The sequence below is a fragment of the Agelaius phoeniceus genome, chromosome 6 (genome assembly GCF_051311805.1).
Source record: "Agelaius phoeniceus isolate bAgePho1 chromosome 6, bAgePho1.hap1, whole genome shotgun sequence".
In the NCBI taxonomy this organism is placed as follows: domain Eukaryota; kingdom Metazoa; phylum Chordata; class Aves; order Passeriformes; family Icteridae; genus Agelaius; species Agelaius phoeniceus.
The window spans coordinates 2,554,391-2,574,883 of NC_135270.1; the positions used below are offsets into that span (position 1 = coordinate 2,554,391).

General features: G+C 40.8%; 2 protein-coding genes and 1 long non-coding RNA gene across 3 annotated transcripts in view; 1 reads left to right on the forward strand and 2 right to left on the reverse strand.

Annotated features, from left to right (window-relative positions):
• On the reverse strand, positions 1 to 13,710 carry CSRP3 (cysteine and glycine rich protein 3). Its single transcript, XM_054635426.2, has 6 exons — positions 13,596 to 13,710; positions 7,650 to 7,780; positions 3,764 to 3,932; positions 2,241 to 2,376; positions 1,702 to 1,795; positions 1 to 622 (listed from the first exon to the last, which is right to left on the reverse strand). Exons 2-6 carry the CDS (start codon positions 7,759 to 7,761, stop codon positions 543 to 545), a joined length of 591 nt encoding a protein of 196 aa, XP_054491401.1. The 5' UTR covers positions 7,762 to 7,780; positions 13,596 to 13,710; the 3' UTR covers positions 1 to 542.
• The window catches only part of LOC143694285 (uncharacterized), a 23,630-nt gene continuing 4,385 nt past the window's right edge, over positions 1,249 to 20,493 (forward strand). Inside the window, exons 1-3 of the long non-coding RNA XR_013182640.1 lie at positions 1,249 to 1,848; positions 5,618 to 5,731; positions 7,112 to 19,490. This is a non-coding gene — a long non-coding RNA (uncharacterized LOC143694285). The remainder of the gene's footprint in view (positions 1,849 to 5,617; positions 5,732 to 7,111; positions 19,491 to 20,493) is intronic.
• The window catches only part of E2F8 (E2F transcription factor 8), an 11,566-nt gene continuing 8,272 nt past the window's right edge, over positions 17,200 to 20,493 (reverse strand). Inside the window, exons 10-13 of the mRNA XM_054635044.2 lie at positions 19,462 to 19,680; positions 18,499 to 18,628; positions 18,088 to 18,404; positions 17,200 to 17,373 (exon numbers count right to left, since the gene is read on the reverse strand). Coding sequence (XP_054491019.2) covers positions 17,200 to 17,373; positions 18,088 to 18,404; positions 18,499 to 18,628; positions 19,462 to 19,680 — 840 coding nt within the window. The remainder of the gene's footprint in view (positions 17,374 to 18,087; positions 18,405 to 18,498; positions 18,629 to 19,461; positions 19,681 to 20,493) is intronic.

Here is a 20,493-nt window from a genome sequence, read left to right on the forward strand (position 1 = left end):
CTTATAACACTGTATCCTGAGAAAATTTTGGGTTTTTTTAGAAATACCTCCCTCAGAGAGTTTCAAATCCTTTTTAATCGTCTCAAAGCAAATAACATCTTCTTATTCTAACACAGTTGCCAGCATAGTCAAAACTCGGCTAGGAGACTGGTGGAAATACAGACAGGTTAACATTGTGAAAAAAAGAAAATACAACCTAACTGGGCCCTTCACTCCAGAAGGGATCCCTATCATAAGGGGGCACTATGAGTCTAAAATTCCAGTCTAAAATGTAACAAGTCCTAGTTTAAGAAGCAATGATGTTCCATGAGGTTCCTTGTCTTTTTATACTAAACACAAACATGAGTCTACTGTTATCATTGTACCTCTTTAATCTACTCTAAGAATGTCTTAAGATACAACTCATGATTTTTTTCCTGCAGGGAGGAAAATCTTAATCAAATGCCCTAGGTACTTAGCAATATGTGTTGTTTAATGTTTTACTTGACAGCTATCACTTGGTGTCATCAACAGCAGCTTGAGTCTATTGCATCCATTTCTTCTCATTCACACTCTTTCTTTTCCACTTGAGTGAGGCCACCAAACCCAATTCCTTTGGGACCGAAGTTTTTCGCATAGCAAACTGCAAAAGAAGGAGTGGGAGGTAAATGGTGCTCTGAAGGCTCTCAGAGGTAAATGTCTTTTTGGTTTTCATTTTTAAATTACTATCAAATTTAAGTTGATAAAAAGGAAGGAAATCTGAAATATTTCATTTCCTATAAGTTTATCCAGGTCTTAATAGTGAGGCTGGTATTACAATTTGAATTACACATAAGTTGCATCTGCTGATCTCAAAGAAAGTTAAGAAGTTATCTGTTTTTTCAGATCTAAGTAATAGTTTCATTAAAGCTACTTTCCTATCTGAAAATGCTTAGTAAAACTTGGTCTGATGAGTAATACAAAGTAAGCCAGAGATTTTTAAGAAGCGCTGGAGCAGAACCCAGAAGCTATTGATGGGCATTTAAGTAATTCCATTTGAACTCTGCATTGGTTAATGTGTGCACAGTTGTTTATCAGAACTCTGCTAGGTGGTGATGGTGAGCATATTTCTCCAAATATGCCAATTTGATCCACTTGTGGTTGACAGACTGTACCCAAAGTCACAGAACTCCAGTATTCTTCTTTAGGGTTCTCTGTAAAGTTTAGCTTTGTATATAAAAGCTTCATGTAATTTTTTTACCCTAAAGCTGTTTCTAGGAGTCAAGGGAATTCTGTGAACTTTGTGAATCTGAGAAGAACATCTAGATGTGTATTTTACCATTTTTGCATTATCTTTTGTGCCACCAATGCAGTGGAAATATCTTTAAAACTTTACTGGTAAGAATTCTGATTTGGAGGACGAAAGATTTGTATCTTTGTGGATTTTTTATTTTAGTGAGTAAGACTGTGTAGGTACAAGAGCCTGCCTAGCAGATATGGCCAGTGCTCTGTTAGAAGGTCTGACAGATTTGAGAGGTTGTGCCATCTGTAGAAAAATTATAGCTTTAAAATTTAAATGTTAATAGTAGAAGCTGCAACTGCAATGTTACCATAGCTCTTTGCTTTCAGAAGGTTGTTAAAAAAAGACAAAAATGAAATTCCCTGGGGGTGTTAAGCATACAGCAAGGTAAATCACAATGGCAATCCTGAGTCTAAAGAGACTAACTTTAGATTGACTCTCACCTTTACAGTAGAGCTCTCCATCCTTGTCTGTGACGTTCGTGGATTCTAAACTCTTCCCACAAATGGCGCAGCGGAAGCAGGTCTTGTGCCAAGGCTGAGCAAGGGGAGACAGTTCATTGTGTGGCACAGAAAGGGCACAGCCGGCAGGTACAAGAAACAAGTACTGCTTTGTGTGGTGTGGAAAGGTTAAAAACCAATTGTAGGTCTTGTGGCTTCCATTTTTAGTCATTCTGGGTTAGCCTTTTTTCAGTGACGTTGTCTGATATATCTTCAATTGCTACTACACGTAAATGTTTGTAAATATACCCAGAGATGGAGGAAGAGCCAGCTTGTACAGTAATCTGTGCTTGGTCCTCAGACATCAGTAAGAAGCAAGAAATTGAAAAATATTCACAAAAAGTACAAGATTTTAAACCTGTGGTAGCAATTTGCAAATTTGCCCATGTGTTTTTTCTTTATGAATGAAAATTTAAATTATCGAGGACCTTTAGCTATAGTTTTATAGGGTTTATTTTCCTAGTGCTGAAGTCACTACTTACTTTTCCTCCTCCCATGATCTTCTCTGCAGCATACACTGATTTGCCACAACGGGGACATTTATCCACATCTACCATCTTTTTGGCAAACTTTGAAGCATTAGTTGGTGTTGAGGGGCGAGCAGGCTTTGGTGACCCCCTAAAACAGAAGTTTTTAAAGCTGCTTAAAAATGTTATCTTCTTTAGAAAAAGGATTTAATCATTTTTTTAGTAAGGCATAAAAGATACTAAATTGCTCGTCTCTGACATGCAAAAGGGGATAAAAAAAGAAGAAAATCAAAGTGTTCTATTGAATTCTGTGTTGTATGATTGAGAAGCTGGTACTGTAAGCTCTGATATTACCTGTTCTGGGATAAAACATATAAAATTGGCAGCAGTGCACAAAAGATTATATTTAATGAAAACTGAAGTAAAAACCAATTTTCTCTCATTGAGAGGAAATAGGGAAAATAAAAGGAAAAGATGTCTCTAGTCTTTGTAACTTGTTATCTGCTGGTACTCATGAAACTAAAAATAAAAATTCAGGTTTTGCATGCCATATTTTTATTAGGCAGTGAAACATTTGGACAGGGAATTGGGGTTCTTACCTGGCCTGGGGTCAAAAGGACATTAGAAAAGTAGCTTTGTTTTTTATTTCTGGTCTTTGTGCTTTAAATCTTTGTGCATAAAGCCTTTCACAGAATGATTTCTGAATTATCAGATAGTTGGACTGAAACAGTTCGTTTTATCCACAGGATGCAACAGTTCTGGGTGCAGAGCTCTGCCCGTAATGGATTTGTATGGCACAAGGAGCTACAGTTAAATACATTGTTTAAGCTTTTATTTCCTGCACAGCATATTGGTTAATTGGTTTCTTTATAGCAGACCACCAGAGGGAAGAAGAAGCATTGTTGATGTAGAATTGTGCAACTTTGAGAGTTGCAGGAAAATCCTATAAAAATGAACTGTCAGAGCTAATTATGTGCTTTTGGAAGATGGTATCCCACTAGAATTTTTTTTTTTTGTTCAAACACATTCTCAGTGTGTTTGTAAGTGTTATTAGAACCACAGGGAGGATTATGTTATTTCCCCGTTGAGAAATGTTAGAAATGTTATTTCCCCCATTGAGAGGAGTGCTAACAGTATGGGGTAGTGTGATTATTTCTCTAAGAGTAAAACGTTAACTATATTTTAGCCTCTAACAGGAAAAAGAAAAAATCTTTTTCTATGGTCAATGTGACTTTACCACTATGCTACAAATGGCAGATTGCAATTGCAGTGAATATTTACATGTGTGGTGGCATATAAAGGCTGCTTCTACAGAATGATTACCTATTGAAGGAGGGTATAATTTGTAAAGGAGGTTTAAAGAGACTGAGCATCATTAAAAACTGTAAATTACAGTGTCTATGGAAGGAAAGGGTGTAGGAAAGTCTGCTCTGCTCCTTATGCTGGATGTTGTTATGGAAACAGAATGCAATATATAAAACACCCTGGTAAGAGACAAGTAGGATCAGCAAAAGGAGCTGTCCCTTGGTTTGACTCACTGCTGCAGGTTCAGGCCCAGGTGGTCTCCGGTGTCAGTGCTGAGGCATCCAGCCCCTTGGCCAAAGCCAACCCCTTTGGGGCCATATTTTCTCCCATAACAGGTTTTGCAGTAGATTTCAGATTCGTGAGCTGCTACTGTAGTGCTGTCCAGAGCCTTCCTGCAAGCCACTGAAAACAGGGAGAGAAAGGCACATGTCAGCATTTGCTTTTTCAAATTTGAATTTATGTGGTTTAAAATAATTGCAATTAGTATTTCTTTTGGTTTAGATTTAAAAATGTGGGGAAAGGAGCCAGTCAGTATAAAACTTGTCAGTATAAAGCTGAGCTGTTGCTGAAGTAAGGGGGAGGTATGTGTGTGTGCACATAACCTGTTGTTCTTTTGCCCCTCTGAAGTTACCCTGCAACCCCAGGGAAATCTAGATCTGTGAAGCTTAAGATGGGCTTGAGATTGAAATTGGCCATCCTGAACTCCCAAACCTTAAAAAAGGGGGCAAAGAAGGTTGCAGGGACATTGATCTGGCCCTTTCAGAATACTTGCTCTGAGTCTGTGGTGGCTTTCTCAGCCCAGCCCAGGCTGTTTTGACATGGTGTGTTTCTGAGAGAGGGTTTAACATCGACTCCTGTCTGGAGTCAGACAGGACATGTTGGGGTTTTTTTATCATTATTTGTTTGTTGGAGCTGTGGCACCGAGGCAAAGCAAGTGTCAGCTCTGTCAGCTTCCTCCAGGATGACAGAGTGTGGCTGTAGCTATTCCCAAACAGTGCTCTTACAAATCATCCTTGGTACAGAGAATGACAGCTTAGCTTAGCTCACTAAGAAAGGCCTGGCAGACTTTTGCACAGAAGGTGTCATAGGAATGCCCAGCTTTCATCAGGGAACACAAATACAAATTACAAATTATGTCCTCTAGTAATGAATGGGGGGAAAAAATACAGTAGCTACACTCCTCACTACTTAGTGAGGAGTGTGTGCCTGTGTTTGCTGCACCACTTGGGGAACTCAGTGTGAGACAGCCTCCACTCCACAGAGAGAGGAAGATGTTTCAATTCAGAGTCTCTCTTGAAAACCAGGATTTTCCAGTATGCTAAACAATTACTATTTCAGTACTTCTCACAAACTGTTCACTGTTCAACAGTGGTTGATTAGAAGTGGGGGAAAAATAGGCAAGAACTTTCTCTCCAGGTTCCTTAGAACAAATGCTTACCCTGCAGAAGGCATTCCTGTCATGAGCTATTGGTAGCTTGGAAAACCAAGTTGCTGAGTTCACGTTTGCAACAGAAAGCTGTGAGATACAGAAGTATTGAAAGTGGCCTGAAGTGCAAGCTCTGGGGGAGCTACCTGAGGGGTTGATTAGCCCCTTTCCCCCATGTTTACTTTAAATGTCCTCCTCTGAATCCAATTTATCCACCACAGGGAATTTACACCCTGGAACCTCTGCAGCTTTAATTGTAGACTCCTAGAATGATTTGGGTTGGAAGGGACTTAAAAGATCATGCAGTTCCAAGCCCCAGACCAGGTTGCTGTTAAGGGGCAGTATGACTAGTTATACATCCCCAGCTCTCTGGTTATCTTTGTGGCTCTCCTCCTCCCTGTGTTGCATGGAGGGAGAAATAATTTGCAAAGACCTTTATAGCTGACAGAAGTAAAATGAGGCACTTCTGTACTACACTCTTGCTTTGAGATGGTAATTGTATTTGCTAAGGGAGTGAAGGGATGATGGAAACTCTAGCAGTAGATAGTGTTTCTATTTCTGGTACCTCAGGGAGAGGGTATCAATTCACCACGACAGATGGAGCAAAAGCTCTTGAAGTGCTATTGTTGAAATAACTTTGAGACCTGTCATCTGCCAGCAGATCCTGTTCTCCCGCCCGCGCTGAGGAGATCCAGCTTGATGGCGTGAGATCCTGCCAAATGTCCCCCACAGCTGCACTTGGGGTAAAAGCTGTCAGTGAAACATCAATCTGCAGGTAAACAGGAGTCTGCACGGGAAGGAGGGACTGCTGGAAACAGATTTCTGTCTTGCAATACTTGTAGGGAAAAACTATGGAGAGGAGAGTGTTATAAATAATTTAGCTTGTCTGATTCTTCCTGTGTTAGCAGGTTACTTTGAGTAGTTTATAATTCTGCTGAAATTGAACTCTTTGGTCAAAAAATACTGATGCGCTTTGTGTACCTGGTCAAATACAATATGAAATAGAGGATATATTTGAAATAGTTTTATATAGAAATATACAAAAGTACAGCTAAACTGTTTCCATGCCTGAGTTTAGGCTGGGGAGAATTGGTTTCCTTCTGTTGAGAAATGAAATCCTATAAATGGTTCATAGAAAAGCCCATGAATGTGATACATGATCCTGAGGCATCCAGAGCTACTGAATAGTGTATATGAATCATAGGGGAAAGTAAAGCCAATTAACATACCTTTTATATGCCAGCTGGGCAATTTAGATGCATCTTCAGGTTTTGACCTTAAACATATTTCTGATGGGAATACTATTTTAAGTGTCTAACCTATTAATAATTAATTCAGACTTAAAATAAGGGGCAAATAAAGGAACATTAAAAAAACCAACCAACCAACCAACCAACCAAACAAACAAAAAAAAACCCCAAACAAAATACACACCACAACCAACCAAGAAAAGCACCACAACAAACCAAATATTTGATAGAGCTAATGAATGTAAGTTGTTTATCATGAATCACTAAAAGAAAATAATTCAGTTGTACTAAGAATGAAGACGACACTTGAGAAATATTCATAACTATGCTCTATTAGGACAGATCTTTACTTTTATTTACTATTTATTGTTATAGGCAGAACATGGAAGCATTAAGAAGGTTTTAGTTGAGACTGAGCTTTTCCTTTTACCATTCTGTAAGAATTGGCTGAAGGTTGTCAGTTAACTGAAAATTTTTTGAGGGAATCCTTTCTTACTTGGCCTTTTAGGCATCACTAAAGGCATCATTTGGACTTTTAGGCATCGCTTTTAGGGCACCTGGAGAAAGGCAACGACAGCTCAGGTGTGTCCTTTGGTCTCATCCTGCAAAGAGCTGCTCTGTATCAGCTAAGCATGTAAAATTAGTCTGATGCCTCCAAATAAGAAGTGTCTGTCCCTCCAGAAAGGGAGGGAGAAAATTGGATTCAGTGGCTCCTAACCTGTCCTGCTGGGAGTCGTACTGCAAAGGTACCAATCCCAGGTATTGTCTGCAAGATAAACTTTTCAGCTTTCTTTAGTTCTTAGCAAATTGTTTGCCCTCTCCCTCTCCACAAAGGGCAAACAGAGCTGAATTGGTACCTTCTCTCTGAAATGATTTGTTTTTACAAATTTCTGCCTCTTCTGCAGAGAAAGCAAAATTCCTGGAAGCCAAACATCAAAGAGGAGTGTGGAGGGGAAGAGTAAGTGAAATGGGACTGCATGAAACAGGGGAAGGAGGCTGAGGTACGTGCAGGGTGTTGGTGGGAGGTTTTGATGACACCAGGGTCCTTCAGCTTTTTGGTGTGAAACAAATTAATGTCAGGATTCACTGTGAAAGTAATCATCTCCTAAAGGTAAAGAAGTAATCATCCTTCTGTCTGATGAGTGCTGTTTGTTTAGTTCTGCTGGGCTTTTTAACCCAAAGCAAACCCACACTGTGGGACAGAAGGAAGGGTGTCCTGGAGATGGGCTTAGATACTGTGATTCTGCAGCACCTTCATGTCCCTGACAAAATCCTCTCATGTTTGGACAAACAAAAGCCAGGAGCCCAAGAGGCAGATTGCTCCAGCTAAAAGTCAGCAAAACTACCTGCCAAGTAATACAAAAATAAATGTTCTGTCTTTAATGGAAGAGTTACACAGAGCTATGGGGGTGTTGTGATGTGAAACCATTCAGCCCAGCTTACTGCAGAGGAAGCATGACTTGTGGAAGCTCCTTCCATTGCACTGGATTTCCTCAGCATGGTACACTGTCTTTTCACAGGCCCCACACTTGGCTCCTCCGCCCCAGTTCGGCATCCTGAGCTGAAGGGTTAACCTAGGAAATCAAATTACAGAAATAAATGCAACAGCAAATGTGAATTCTTTTAAATGGAACAGCTTGACTTTAAAAAAAAAAAATTATTTTCTTCCTTCTCCAGTCAACTCCTACTGCATACCTGCAATATACTTGATACCTGTGTGGTAGCAGAAGTGAGGGTGCTACCTTGGTGCTTTGGGGACAGGGACAGTCTAAATCCCTGTAAATCCCTCTCGTAAAAAAGGATATTTCTTAGCTTGGTACATTGTGATGGTAAATATGTGGAATGAATATGTAAATATAATATGCAATTCCACATAAATATGTAAATATGTGGAATTGCAAGGTGTTTCAGTGAAAAGGTGCTAGGATCTCTCAACCCTCTTCTGGAAAAGAGGATCTAGGGTTTGTTTTCCATCAAATAGTCATTTTCTTTCAACATTGCCCTTTCCTGTACTCCAACATAACCTTTTCTGAGTTCCTCATGAAACACCCACAAGGTCTCTGTGCTGCACAGCATTGTAAAGTAATAATGGACAGGTTCCTGAGGTGCTTAAGGTGTGGGTTTTTTTCTTTGTCAATTGCATTTAAAATCTAAACAGAGAAAAAAAGAGCCATGGTTTCTGTTCCAGTTCTTGCTATTCCACTTAGCACTGGAGTGCCTTGCCAAGGTCACACAGGAGGGCAGGAACCCAGCCCAGGTCTCCTGATGTCAGGCTGAGTGCTTTTCCTTGTGATTGTGCTGTCACACACCTGGAACAACCCCAGCCCCCAGGCTGCCCTTCTGTTTTCTTGTTTGAGTCATCGTTTCTGGAAAGACTGGGACGTCATCTTGTCATCTGCACACCAAATTATCAGGGTATTCCAAGCTCCTGGCACGGGCCTTCCTCCTCCTTCTTGGAAAACCAGTCACCTTCTTATTATAGTTATTTTGAAGCCTGCTTGTGCTATTTGTGTTTGATTAAATTCACCAAAAGGTAACTAAGAGGAGGATTTTGAAGGCTGAATCAGGCCTGCTACCTGAGAATTTTCTTCTGAGGTCAGGTGATAGAGAGAGGGGAATTTATCACAGCAGTAATGTAACAGAGCTGATATCTTCAAATAGTTGCATTTTAGAGTAACATTTTATTATATATTTACATTGGATTAATGTCCTGTGCTTATCATCATCTCAGTGACTTCTGCACTTCTGAATTTCAGAATGAAATGAGCAATGTCTACATGCCAGCTCTGCACCCTGAGGGGAATCCTTTCTGACAGCTAAGACCAAAAATCCTGCAGTGGTAGGAAAGAGTTGTCTGTCCAGCAAAAGGAAGGGACACACACTGAGACAATAGCACTGGAGACATGGCAATGGGGGCAGGTGTTGCTGTCTGTGTTTGGTAACTGTGCAGATACCAGCACACCCAAACATCTCTGCCTCACCACAGCAGTTATTAGCATATCCTTAGCCCTGTGTCATTAAATAGTCACTGTTGTGACTGCTACCTTCACTAGATAGTGTGCCTGTCATCCTCGTGCAAGGTCCAGCCTCTCCTCCTCGTTGTGAGGCTGATTTCTGCTCAGCTGGACACCCTCCCCAGCTCAGCCAGCCCAGCCTCAGCCTTCTGCTGTCACACAGCAGCAGCATGAATCTCTCCCAGACCCCCCCAGCTCTCTTGGGAGGCTGCTCAGGAGCAGAACTGCTCTGGCAGTTCCAAAACAGTAATAGTGCAGGAAAGGAAATGAAAACTCAGCTTTCTTCTGTTTATCTGTAATGTAACAATTGAGAAGCAAAAAACCTGATGTAGCTGAAATAAGGAACAAAACTAACTGGGCACAATGAACAGATGATGAATTTGATCTTTCTCACTCAAGTGAAGCCTTTACTGAACAGCACTGTTAAATTGGTTTTTCAATTTCTTTTAAATGTGAGATAAAGGAATCTTTCAAGTAGTGAAAATCTTATTCTACTCTACCATTCTATATTTTCTTCTGTTTTTAAAGCAGTTTTGTATTGGTGCCATTTTTTTCTTTCTCTTATGAAAACAGTTCAAATGATGCTTCAAACATTTTGAAAGAAGGAAGAGCAACTGTGGATAAAAAACAGTTTTGTGACACTTCCTTGAAACTTAAAATGAGATTTTTGTGTCTACAGTGTTCGCTTTCAAATCAGGTTTCCAGTGGAATCCCTTCCCAGCTGAGGCAGCACTGACAGCTGGCTGGGAGGAGAGTGGTTTGTACCTCTGGTCTCTGTAAAGCTGCTTTCCTCTCTCTTCTGTCTCCCCAAAGGCACACCAAGCCTCCAAAACTGTGGCAGCAAGGATGGTGGTTGGAAAGTAACTCCAATTACATCATCAGCTGAAGGGGAAAAAATAATCTCTGAAAAAGTCTGATAAAGTGTGATAGTGAACCTGGTGCTGTCAAGAGCTGTGGTTAAAGCTCTTAGAAGGATCATGGTTCCTGAGGCTAATTATAGTAACATGACTGGGCATGCATACACATTTTCCATGTTTTTTTGGCATCACCTGATGGGAAGCTGTAGGAGAAAGAAGAAAGGCATGGCAGATATATTTCTGTAAGGATGCTGGTGTAAGAGCAGCAGTGCATCCATGATGTCTGTGCTGGCTGGAGGAACAGCTGGGTGAGGGACCAGGGCACATCCGTGCTCTTCCTGTCCAGCCTTTGCTCATCCCTCTGGAGCTGACTGGCCACCCCTGGGGATGCTGCCTGTGCAGCAGGGTCACCATGAGAAGGTAATCTCCACAGAGGGTGTGGCACTCACAGTTTTGTACTCATCTAAATTATGCAGTGGGTAAAGCTCCATCCTTTCAATAGAAATAGAACTCAGTCTCCCATTTGTCACCAGAAAAAAAATAGATCCAAAGTCTCCACTTCCCATAATTTCATTGGGTGTCAGTGTCTAAACCCCCATGAAATGCCCTGAACTTTGTTGTCTTAATCTGGTTAGCTTTTCATATCTGCTCATCACATGGTACTTGTTATATTCTGGTGATCAGGTGGGAAGTAGAGCAGACTGATCCTAAAGGTAAGAAATGTGTGACACAGAAACTTCTGAGTGTTAGTTGTGATGTGTGGGCACTCAGGGTGCTGTTAAGCTGGAGGAGTGTTCTTGGGCTTGCTCAAATGCTGTTCAGCAGCTTGTGTCATTCTTCAGAATGCAGCTTCTATATGGAGCAGAATTTATACATCAGATGTGCAGCCAAGGATTCATGCCTCCCATTTCTTAGAGCTTGTATCACTGCTTTGTAGGCTGGCCTTTGGAGCAAGGAAACCTTTGAAGTGTTGGTATGCTCTGCACAGTTGTGAGCTGTCTTCTTCTGGGCTGTTAGTCATACTGTACAAATCTGGGTGTCACATCACTGCCACAGAGGGCCTCTCTCTAATCAAAGTGCCTTTGATAAGGATAAAATCCAAAATTGTATTTTGATCCATTGATCTAAATGGGTGGTGGATGCAGTACGGGCCTGATGAAATGTGGAGGAGTAAAAGGCAGTGCTAATGCCTGACTGTGCTGCAGGTGAAAAATGTAATTAATTAATGGATTAATTGAAATTAATTCTGGTGCTTCCTTGCTAAACACAAGGTTTTCCCTTCTATGTGCTCGTGCATTTGACAGTCTAGAGCTCAGGTCTTATCTGAATGGACTGCAGAGTTGTGTTTTGTGTGACTGGCAGGGTTATCTCCTTGCCACATGTGCTGCAGGATGGCTGTGAAGGGGATAAACAGAATGGGGGATATTGATCTTTGTGACCACTGGCAGTAGAAGTGGGGAGCGGTGGGCAGGGTGTGCCTTGCATCTCTCTGTGTTTTATTCCCAGCTAAGCTGCTTGGTCCAGACTCAGAGGATAAGAAAACTCATTCCTTGATTCCTTACCTAACACACAAGCAATAAAAATACAAAACTCACACATCGCTGTCTACACTGAAATGCAAAGTATCAAGGCCCTGTTTGAAATTGGTTTCCCAGCTGAAGTCTGTGGGAATGCCAGTGCAGCCAGAACTTCACTCTGGTATCTAATCACAGCTCTGCTGTGACCTGTCCTGTGACCACCATGACTCATTTGACCGTCCCTAGTGGTACTCACCCCACCAGCACCGTGGGGATAACAAGATATGTCTTCCTTTAGATAACAGCAATAAAATGCTGCTGTGGCTTTTCTCTGCAACTGACACTCACGGTGAGGTTTTCTTTTGATGTGTCTGTATTTGAGATGCCACTGCATCTCGAACAGCCTGGAGGTGTTTCTGTCAAAATCCAGCCCCTTGTGGAACATGCTTCTCCCTCAGCACGAGAGATTCACAACAGGGGGGAAGGCTTGTGTTTGATGCCTGAGCTCATTTGATGGAGATGTGATCTTGTTATGTATTTGTAATCGTATTTCTGATATTCCAATGCATTCACGGGCTGTGGCTACAGGTAAATCTTATTAGTCAGTGTCATACATTGAGCTTCCACCACAATCTCATAATAACCAGCATTTTCCCTTTACATCTGCAGTAAGCAGTACAGAGAGGTCAAGGTATGGGAATTCCAACACTGGAAAGTAAATATTGATTTTTTTTCATTGACACTGGTCACGCTAAGTTACATGTGGCACTTTGAAACAAAAGATTTTAACTGACTTGATGTGAAGCACACGTTCATGGCTGAGAGCTGATAGTGCCCCATTCCCTTGCTTTCATCTCTGTTCTTCCACTTTTTCTATTATTTTCAAGCCTAGTGATGCCACATTTCCTTTGAAACTTCTTCGATGCACACTTTTGCAGAAATTTAAGATTGCACCTCCAAAAAATACAGTATCTGACACTAGACTAAGGTACTTCATTCTGACTTAGAAACCAGCCACACCCCACATTCACATGCTTGTACATTGACACTCATGGTTCAGTCTCATCCATGTGGCTGTGGAAAGCTGCATCCTGCTGTACAAGTGACACATTCAATTTTCCAGGCCTAATCCTGGACTATCAGCTTTCACTATTCCTTCCACAAGATCCTTCTCTAAATGCTTATCCCTGCACCAAGTTCTTTAAGTGCCAGGCAAAACTGTTACAGACTTTAAAATAGCAGTGTGATGACTGAGATAAGACACAGAATTATTTTATCTATGTGCAGGGCTTTATTCTCTGAAATACTTTCACCTTTAGGCAGAAAACTTTTCATAGTAAAAACACATATGTATTTATTTATTTCTTTATTCGAATTTTGGTTTTGTTTTTTTTTTTTTTTCCCTGAAGATTTGACCAATCATGCTCTCTTAGAATGCTTGAGTGATGGATTTGGGAATAATTCTTTCATCCTGCATTCTTAGCTAGCCATTTCTTGTCAGGTCTGCACAGAAGTTTTCTTCTTATTTGTCATGAAACCAATTGGTCACCAACATTAAATATGTTGAAGATTTTGGGGGATTTGTTTTGTTTTTTTTTTACTTCTGGGATACCATTATGGAAGCACGCAAATGTGTATGCTGTGTACGTGCGCTTTCTAAAAACCGACTGTTTGCCGCAGACAAATAATTCTGTAGCTTTGTAAGAAAATATTCAAACATTTTGAAGCTTCTGGTACCCAGTCTTGCCTAGTCCAAACGAGTGTCTCTAATGAAGATCCCCCCAGCCCTGCTCTTGCAGCACCTGTAGCTGCTTGCCTGGCTGAGCCAGAAGAATCTCTCTTTCTACTGGCTACTCCAAACATAAGACACTGCTCTGTAGGACTCATATTTCTGTACTATACCTACAGAAGTGGTTTTCTTTGTCAGGCAACAAATTGCTTCTGTTAGGAATAAAAAAATACCCAAACCCTTTTTGGCAGAACCCGTGGGACTCTACTCACCGGAGCCGCTTGAATTTTCTCCTTCTTTTCTTGGGTCTCAAAGGGTTTGAACAGGAGGGGTTCCTGCTCTCTTTAAATGCAGTGACCACTTCTGCCAGCCCTATAAGCTGGGAGGGGAGGGGAGTGAGAGTTTCAGGGATCTGAGCAATGCCATTGCTATCACCAAGCTGAAAATAGCCTCTGACAAAAGCCTGGCATTTTGTTCCCTTATGTCTGCTTGTGAGTAGGTGGACAACAATGCAGCCCCTCGGGTTACACCTAAAGGACATTCCTGACTGCAGCCTAACAAATCAGAAATAAAGATTAAAGTTTTATAGTTGCTCTAAATGTGAATCATAAAACAACAGCTCTTGAAATGGCGATCTTGTTATTAATGGTCACGTTGCCAAAAGTAATTTACCAAAATAATTGTTAAAAATAATAATACTTGTATGTAGCCCCTCCAGGAAAACAACAGTTTTAAACTAAGTAGCATTTCATTCTACAGTTCATGGTTTGAGAGATACTAATGGTTTGCCTTCTAGGATACAGGGGATTATGCTTTTACCTAAATCTTTCATTTCTTACTGGTTTTAGGCATTAAGGTGGGTAGATAATATGTATAATATTTAGCCTGTGTAATTATTGCAGGTTTCTTTGCCACGCCTGACTGAGCCCCTTGGTAATGGATGAGGCTGCAGATGTGTGAGGTGTGGGCAGTAAAGGAAGAACTTTTTTACAGGGCTTTATTTTAAGAGCCCTGTAAAAAAGGTTTAGAAGCTAATTCTAAACCTCTAATTTTGAGGTTTAGAAGCTAATTCTCATTTTTCTGAGCAGATGCCTGAATTTAGCAACTTTGTTCAGGATCATGGACTTTGCTGTGTATGAAAGGGCCCATCCCAGGGGTTAAACACCAGAACTCTCAAGCTTAAAGTCTCAACTTGGGGACTTTCATGGAAGCATAAGAAAATTAGATGCCAAATCCACATCAGACTTTAGAATTTAGGGGTCTGTTAACTGAGGCTACTGAGAAAACTCTTAGGAAGTTATAAATATGTTTGCTGTTGAGTCTGGCACAGGTTTTATAATGCAGAGACTTGTCCTTGGTGTAAAATGAAGGACTATTTCTTTCCTGAGCAGAGGAGCTGAACTCCATCTCTTCTGGGTGGTTCTCCCCAGATAGTTAATGGAACTATTCTATATCAGATAAAACCCAATGCAGAGGGGACAGTGCAGTGTGGGGTATGAGGGCTCCTTGTAAGAGGGCAGCAAGGAGGAGTTGGGGCAGGCCTGAACTCCCTCTTGGAATACATGGGAAGCACTGAGAAGCTTCTTAAATCTTTGTGTTTGTGCCCTTGGTGACTTACATTAGGTCCCCTGACATTTGAGAGGGATGAACCTTCTGTAATGTTCACTCTTATTCTATAGAACATGTACTTGGATAGATTTGCACCATACCCAACTGCAGGGAACTCTTTTTGCCCCAAAATGTAAGTATTTTCCCTTTGGTTTTGACAGAGGATTGAAGGGAAAAATGCAGGCGATGAACTTTTAATTTTCCTGGTGTTGGGTGCTGCCTGATTTCTGTGCTGCTGTGTAATTTCTGTGTGCCCCTGTAAGGATTGTAATTCCTGTAATTTCTGTGTGCCCCTGTAAGGATTGTAATTCCTGTAATTTCTGTGTGCCCCTGTAAGGATTGTTGAAAGGCTCTTTACAGCTCCAAGAAACAGCTGGATCTATACAGGTTCCTATCATTCCAGGTCAACTGTGGTTAGCAGGACCTGGGCTTGGAAGAAAAGACTCAAGATATGCAACTGGAATTGCATATGCATGAACTGGAGTGAGAAAGTAGTTTTCTACAGATCAGTGGAAGGGATTAAAAAGCCCTGCCCTGAGAGCTGGAGCACAGCAATTGCAAAGCAAACCAGCCTGGGGCTCAGAGGGGCTTCCCCAGAGCACATCAGGCACTCAGGGCACGTTCCAGGGGAGGGGAGGCAAGGTGGGAAGAGCAGTGAGCTGGGCTGCCAGACACAAATGCAGGTCTGCTGGGGCAGGAGACCCTTGGAGCTGAGACAGCAGCAGCTTTTCAGCCTGCAAAACCAGCACACAGGAAGAAAAGTGCTGGTGAAAAAACAACTGCAGTGTGTCAGGAGCCAAGGGACACTGGGCAGAAAGTCAGAAAACATGCTCAGCTTTCTCAGCACCATGTGTGACAAGACCTAAATACTGTAGTTTCTTAGTCTGTCAGCTGTGGTGCTCAGAAATAAAAGGGGTGGTTTGTTTCTGCTGAGTAAAGCAAGTTTCTAAAACCTTTACCTTTGTATTTCCAGAATGAAGTTGAGAGCAGGGGTAAGGAAGATCAGTTATCGTGTTGGAAAAGAAAAATCTACTCAGTGCTCTAGTGAGAATTCTTCCCTCTTCCAGCTTTTATTCTTCTTTTCCCCTCATTTAGGAATATTTCAATAGTGAAATATTCTGTCAGGTGTATTTTGTATTAGAACTTTGCATTATTAAAGAGCAGATGAGTTTGTTTTACTGTGGTAGCTGTTTTAATATTTTTTTGTGCAGTCCAAGCCTGAATTGTGCGCTTTGCTGCCATTTCTTCTATCCCAGGTTCTACCAGGCACATTTCACCTGGGAAAGAAGATAAACTGTATTTTTATTCAATTTGTCAGCTATTACTTGTTATCTGAACTGTATGAAGAGTCATCTTTCTCCTTCACTGTATGAGAGACACTGCTGACCATATTTGAATTCAAGTGGTTTGATTGAGCCTGTTTAAAACTTCTGTGACATTTGGACACACGTTCCTGTGTGACTGACTTGATGTTCTGAGTTACTGTTTTTAGGAGTTGTAATATCTGCTGATAAGAGTTCAGGAGTTACACTCAGTTACTTAATTCACTTTTTCACAAAACACCATTCCCCCCCTTCCTTCAGAACACAGCAACCCCTGCCTGACAAAAAAAGAATTGAGAGATGCCAGTGAATATGCAATATATGCATATGCAATGTGTAACTTAGGTAATCTAATCTGATCAAACAGAAAAAGTCACTGTAGAGTTTTATGTAAGTTTAATCTGAACAAATCAATTTAAAAATACAGTATAAATAATTCTTAACTTATATAAAAATGATTAAGAAAATTTGGGAGTTTTTTTTTTGTGCTTCTTACTAACTTTACAAAAGAGCATTATTAAACACAGAAGCAAAACATTTTACCTGTGGCCTCTTTGCTAAGACATAAAATATTTACACACTCACAGTACTTTTTTTTTTTTTTGGTGCAAAATATGTACTGACTGATAGACTGTACCTTTCTGTACAAAGACAATTTCAGCTTACTTTGCATAGAAGAAATCAACACACACTCACGAAAAACCCCACTAGATACATAACTTTGCTGTTAAAATACTTTAGGTAAGCCTTTTGGAAAAATTCATTAGGCATTAACTTTCTCCTTAAGAGTCAGTTTTATTTTCTAAAGCATCAATTAAGGCTATTCCAGCATTGAGGTCATGGCAATACATGTCCAAACCATTGTCCATCATACAATGCCAGATGTGTGCAGTGTGTTACCAGCAATTTTGCCTGCTAACACAATCAGAAATTCCCTATCCCAAAATTAGTCTTCTGAAACTTCAAGTTTTCGTTGAGGAATATATAAAGTTCCTTGAGAGGTTCTCTGGGTACCATCTGAGTTTGCAGATAGTGCAGGTTCTGTGTTTGGCCCTCCTGGTGTGCGGAAAAAGTTCTCGGTAACTGCCTGAGGCTCCTGAGGTTCCTTTGGCTGAAGGAACTGAAGAGAAAAGACAAAGTTACTTTCATTTATGGGGCAATAAAAAGTAAGTTCTACTACTTCTAAATTTCTGCGGGATGTTAGCAAACTTTTTTTTTCCCTTGAAATTTAAAAACTGAACGTTTTACTGAGAAGGGTATACCTGCATTCCTTTATATATATATATAATCACATAAAAATAATTTTTCTAATCCCCTTCTTTTTTAAGACAAACAGATATTAGGCAATACAGTATTACATAAAATACACAGAGAAACTTCCTGGGGGGGGGAATATTTACAATCCTGTACAGTCCTATCCCATTAAAAGAATTAGCTATTATGAAACACAAGAACTTGAGGGTAGAGTAGGGAAGTAACAAGAAGGAAAGAAAATAACAAAGGAACAATTTTTTAATAAGCACAATAGCAGTTTGTGATTATTAAAATATCTCTCAGATATGTAAAATCCTCCTTCTAAAACAGTTGTTTCTTCACATCTTGTCATCTTCCAGCTGGCTCCACTTCCACCACAAATAAGTCATTTATCTTCCTTGCTAACCTCTCATTTCTACTGTACTTAGGCTGGCCTTCACTGCTAGCTCTTTTTGGGCAGTGCTGATTTCTAAAGATCAAAAAGAAATGTTTATTTATAAATTTTACCTGCTGTAAGGGAATTACTGCACTGCACTTCCCACTCAACCCACCATGGTGGAGTTGCAATGTTGTAACTCACCTTCCCTTCTTGCACATTTGTGCTCCCTGAGCTATGGCTGATATTTTCTGATTGGGAAGAGACTGGCACATGCTGTAGAGGGGGATTTGCAGGAACTTGCACACCAGCAGGTATTAGTCCTATGTGTTGCAGCATAAAGTTGAGAGCTGAAGAGCTTGGGTTTGGGGCAGAGCTGGTACTGCTCGAATTGAGGCAGGAGTTGCTCAGTACAGGTGCAGCAGCTATGGAATTTGGAGACAGCATTATGTTCAAGGGTGTTATATGAAAAGCAGGAATATTGACTGTCTTCAGTTCTGAGGCTGGCATTGGAATGACACCTGGAACAGAAACATCAAGTGTTGAAAGGAATCAGGACAAGCTGGCCCTGGCCCCTTGAGCTGGCCCCCTGTGCCTGCTTCCCTGAAGACTCACCAGTGATGGGAGAGCTGTAGGCTGTGTGCTGCAGAGAACACACCCCAGCCTTCTCCTTTGTGGAGCACTCTGCCTTGTTGCCATGGGTGCAGTGAGTCAGAGGAATAAGATAACCAGATGGAAAAAAAGTCTGAGAAAGAGACAGCACGCCTTTAGCCCAAACATGTCATAAACAAACCCCAAAAGTCTTCTCCAAAACTGCAACCCTCCCTTGCCTTGTTCTTATTCTTTATCCTCCATGTCCCCAGGATGCCATATCCCATGCCTGTACTACTCTCTGTCTGAAAAGAGACAACACACTCAAGGACATGCTCTTTCAATTAAAACCACTCAGAAGTCAGCAGGCTCCATTTCCAGCTGATACTCTTGGTGGGGAACTGGAATTCCACCTGGGATTAACACAGTGCAATTTGACCAGATGGAAAAGAAACCCTGATACTGAATGCTATTTTTCCAGAAGAAACATTCTGGACCCGGTAAATCATCACATCACCTCATTTTTGGATTGTATTTTTTGTAAAACAAATATTGGATGACAAAACTTTTACATTTACATATTCTGTTTTTGTCAACAGAACTGTTCAGGTTCTCTACAGCAATCAGTCTTAACTGCAGAGTACTGAATTTTACTGGTGAAGAGAGTTTCATGTGATTCTGTTTCAAAGCACTTGACACTAAGTATATGCAAAGAAAGGATGGGGGAGGTAAGGGATCTCAATATTGCCCTCAGCTCCTTAGTGTGACCTTCATTCCAATGGAAGCCTGAAAGCCTCTTTATGTCCTCTCTTTTGTGTACTCAATGCAGAAACAGAAATCCTACATTCCTACAAAATAAGATTTTAACAGCACACCAAAATGAATTCAGCCAAAGACAACCTATGTAGGTGTAGTTCATTGTGGATTTGTTTCTTTTGCAGAGACTCCAAGTAGTGTTTTCCCAGGGAATGGCAAGACAAATCTTACCTCAGGAGCAGGAATGGCAAATGCCACAGGTATGTCTTGTTTTGTTTTGATTTTATCTTCATCTTCTGGAGTATTTTCTTTTGTACATTGGTCACAGCAACTTGCAATGTTTTGATCTACTGTTTTGGTTTCATTCTGTCTCTCTTCCTGGACATTGTCTAGTTCATGATTAGTTTGTGAGCTATTGGAAGGTGGTTTTTCATTCTTAGTGGATTCTCCCTTTGAAGAAAGCACATACAAAGAGAAAGGCAGGTGTTGTAAGGCTTAACAATGTCAATTAGAGCCCTACAACAATAGTTACATATTCTTAAAAACTGGAAAGAAATCTTTTTACTTCCTCCTCATTCCCAAGTTTGTACTTTAAAAGTTTCTGGTCACTAGGACAGCCAGGTCCATGTTATCACATCTTGTTTCTTCCCAGCTGGTGGATGTTGGATAGCATGTGCTGTCATAACACACCCAAACATATGATGACTGTTTCAGCAAGCTGAATTAACAGCAGATTTATAATTTACAGAGATGCTAAAACAATCAGCAACTGAGGAGTAGAAAGCAATCCAGCCCCAATCTCTCCATACATCAAGTTTATCTGAACTTCTTATTCTCTTCATGTGCTGTTCTATTATGCCTACAACAAACCAGCACTGGGTGAGAATATTTAGAAGGCATCAGGATTTTGGGATGTTCCCTGTCCAGTGACTTTCATACATCCACTTTCCCTCCTAACACCTCTAAAGCCAAGAATGGATGCCAGCAAGTTTACAGAATCCTAGAATTCAAGGGACCTTGAAGATCTCTTGCTTCCAGCCTTGCTCTCAACCTGTCCTACTCCAAAATCATGTATCAATAAGTAAGTTTTGACATAGTGTTTTGTGAGCTGCTTTATTTTCACTACACCTGTACACTTTGTCTTCTTAGATACAAACCCCAACCCCCTCAAACATCAGCAGGCATAGCAAATGAAACACCATCTCTTCAAGCCTGATGTTATTTACAACGCCTACACTCACTGGCAGGCTCCTACATCACTTT

Excerpts from the sequence above, each read along its gene's own strand:
- CSRP3 (XM_054635426.2), bottom strand. The coding sequence starts at position 7,761 with ATGCCGAACTGGGGCGGAGGAGCCAAGTGTGGGGCCTGTGAAAAGACA. Across the intron at positions 3,933-7,649 it reads CAAGTCATGCTTCCTCTGCA|TGGCTTGCAGGAAGGCTCTG; the intron begins GTAAGCTGGGCT and ends CCCTGTTTTCAG. Across the intron at positions 1,796-2,240 it reads AGATCATGGGAGGAGGAAAA|CCTTGGCACAAGACCTGCTT; the intron begins GTAAGTAGTGAC and ends CCCCTTGCTCAG.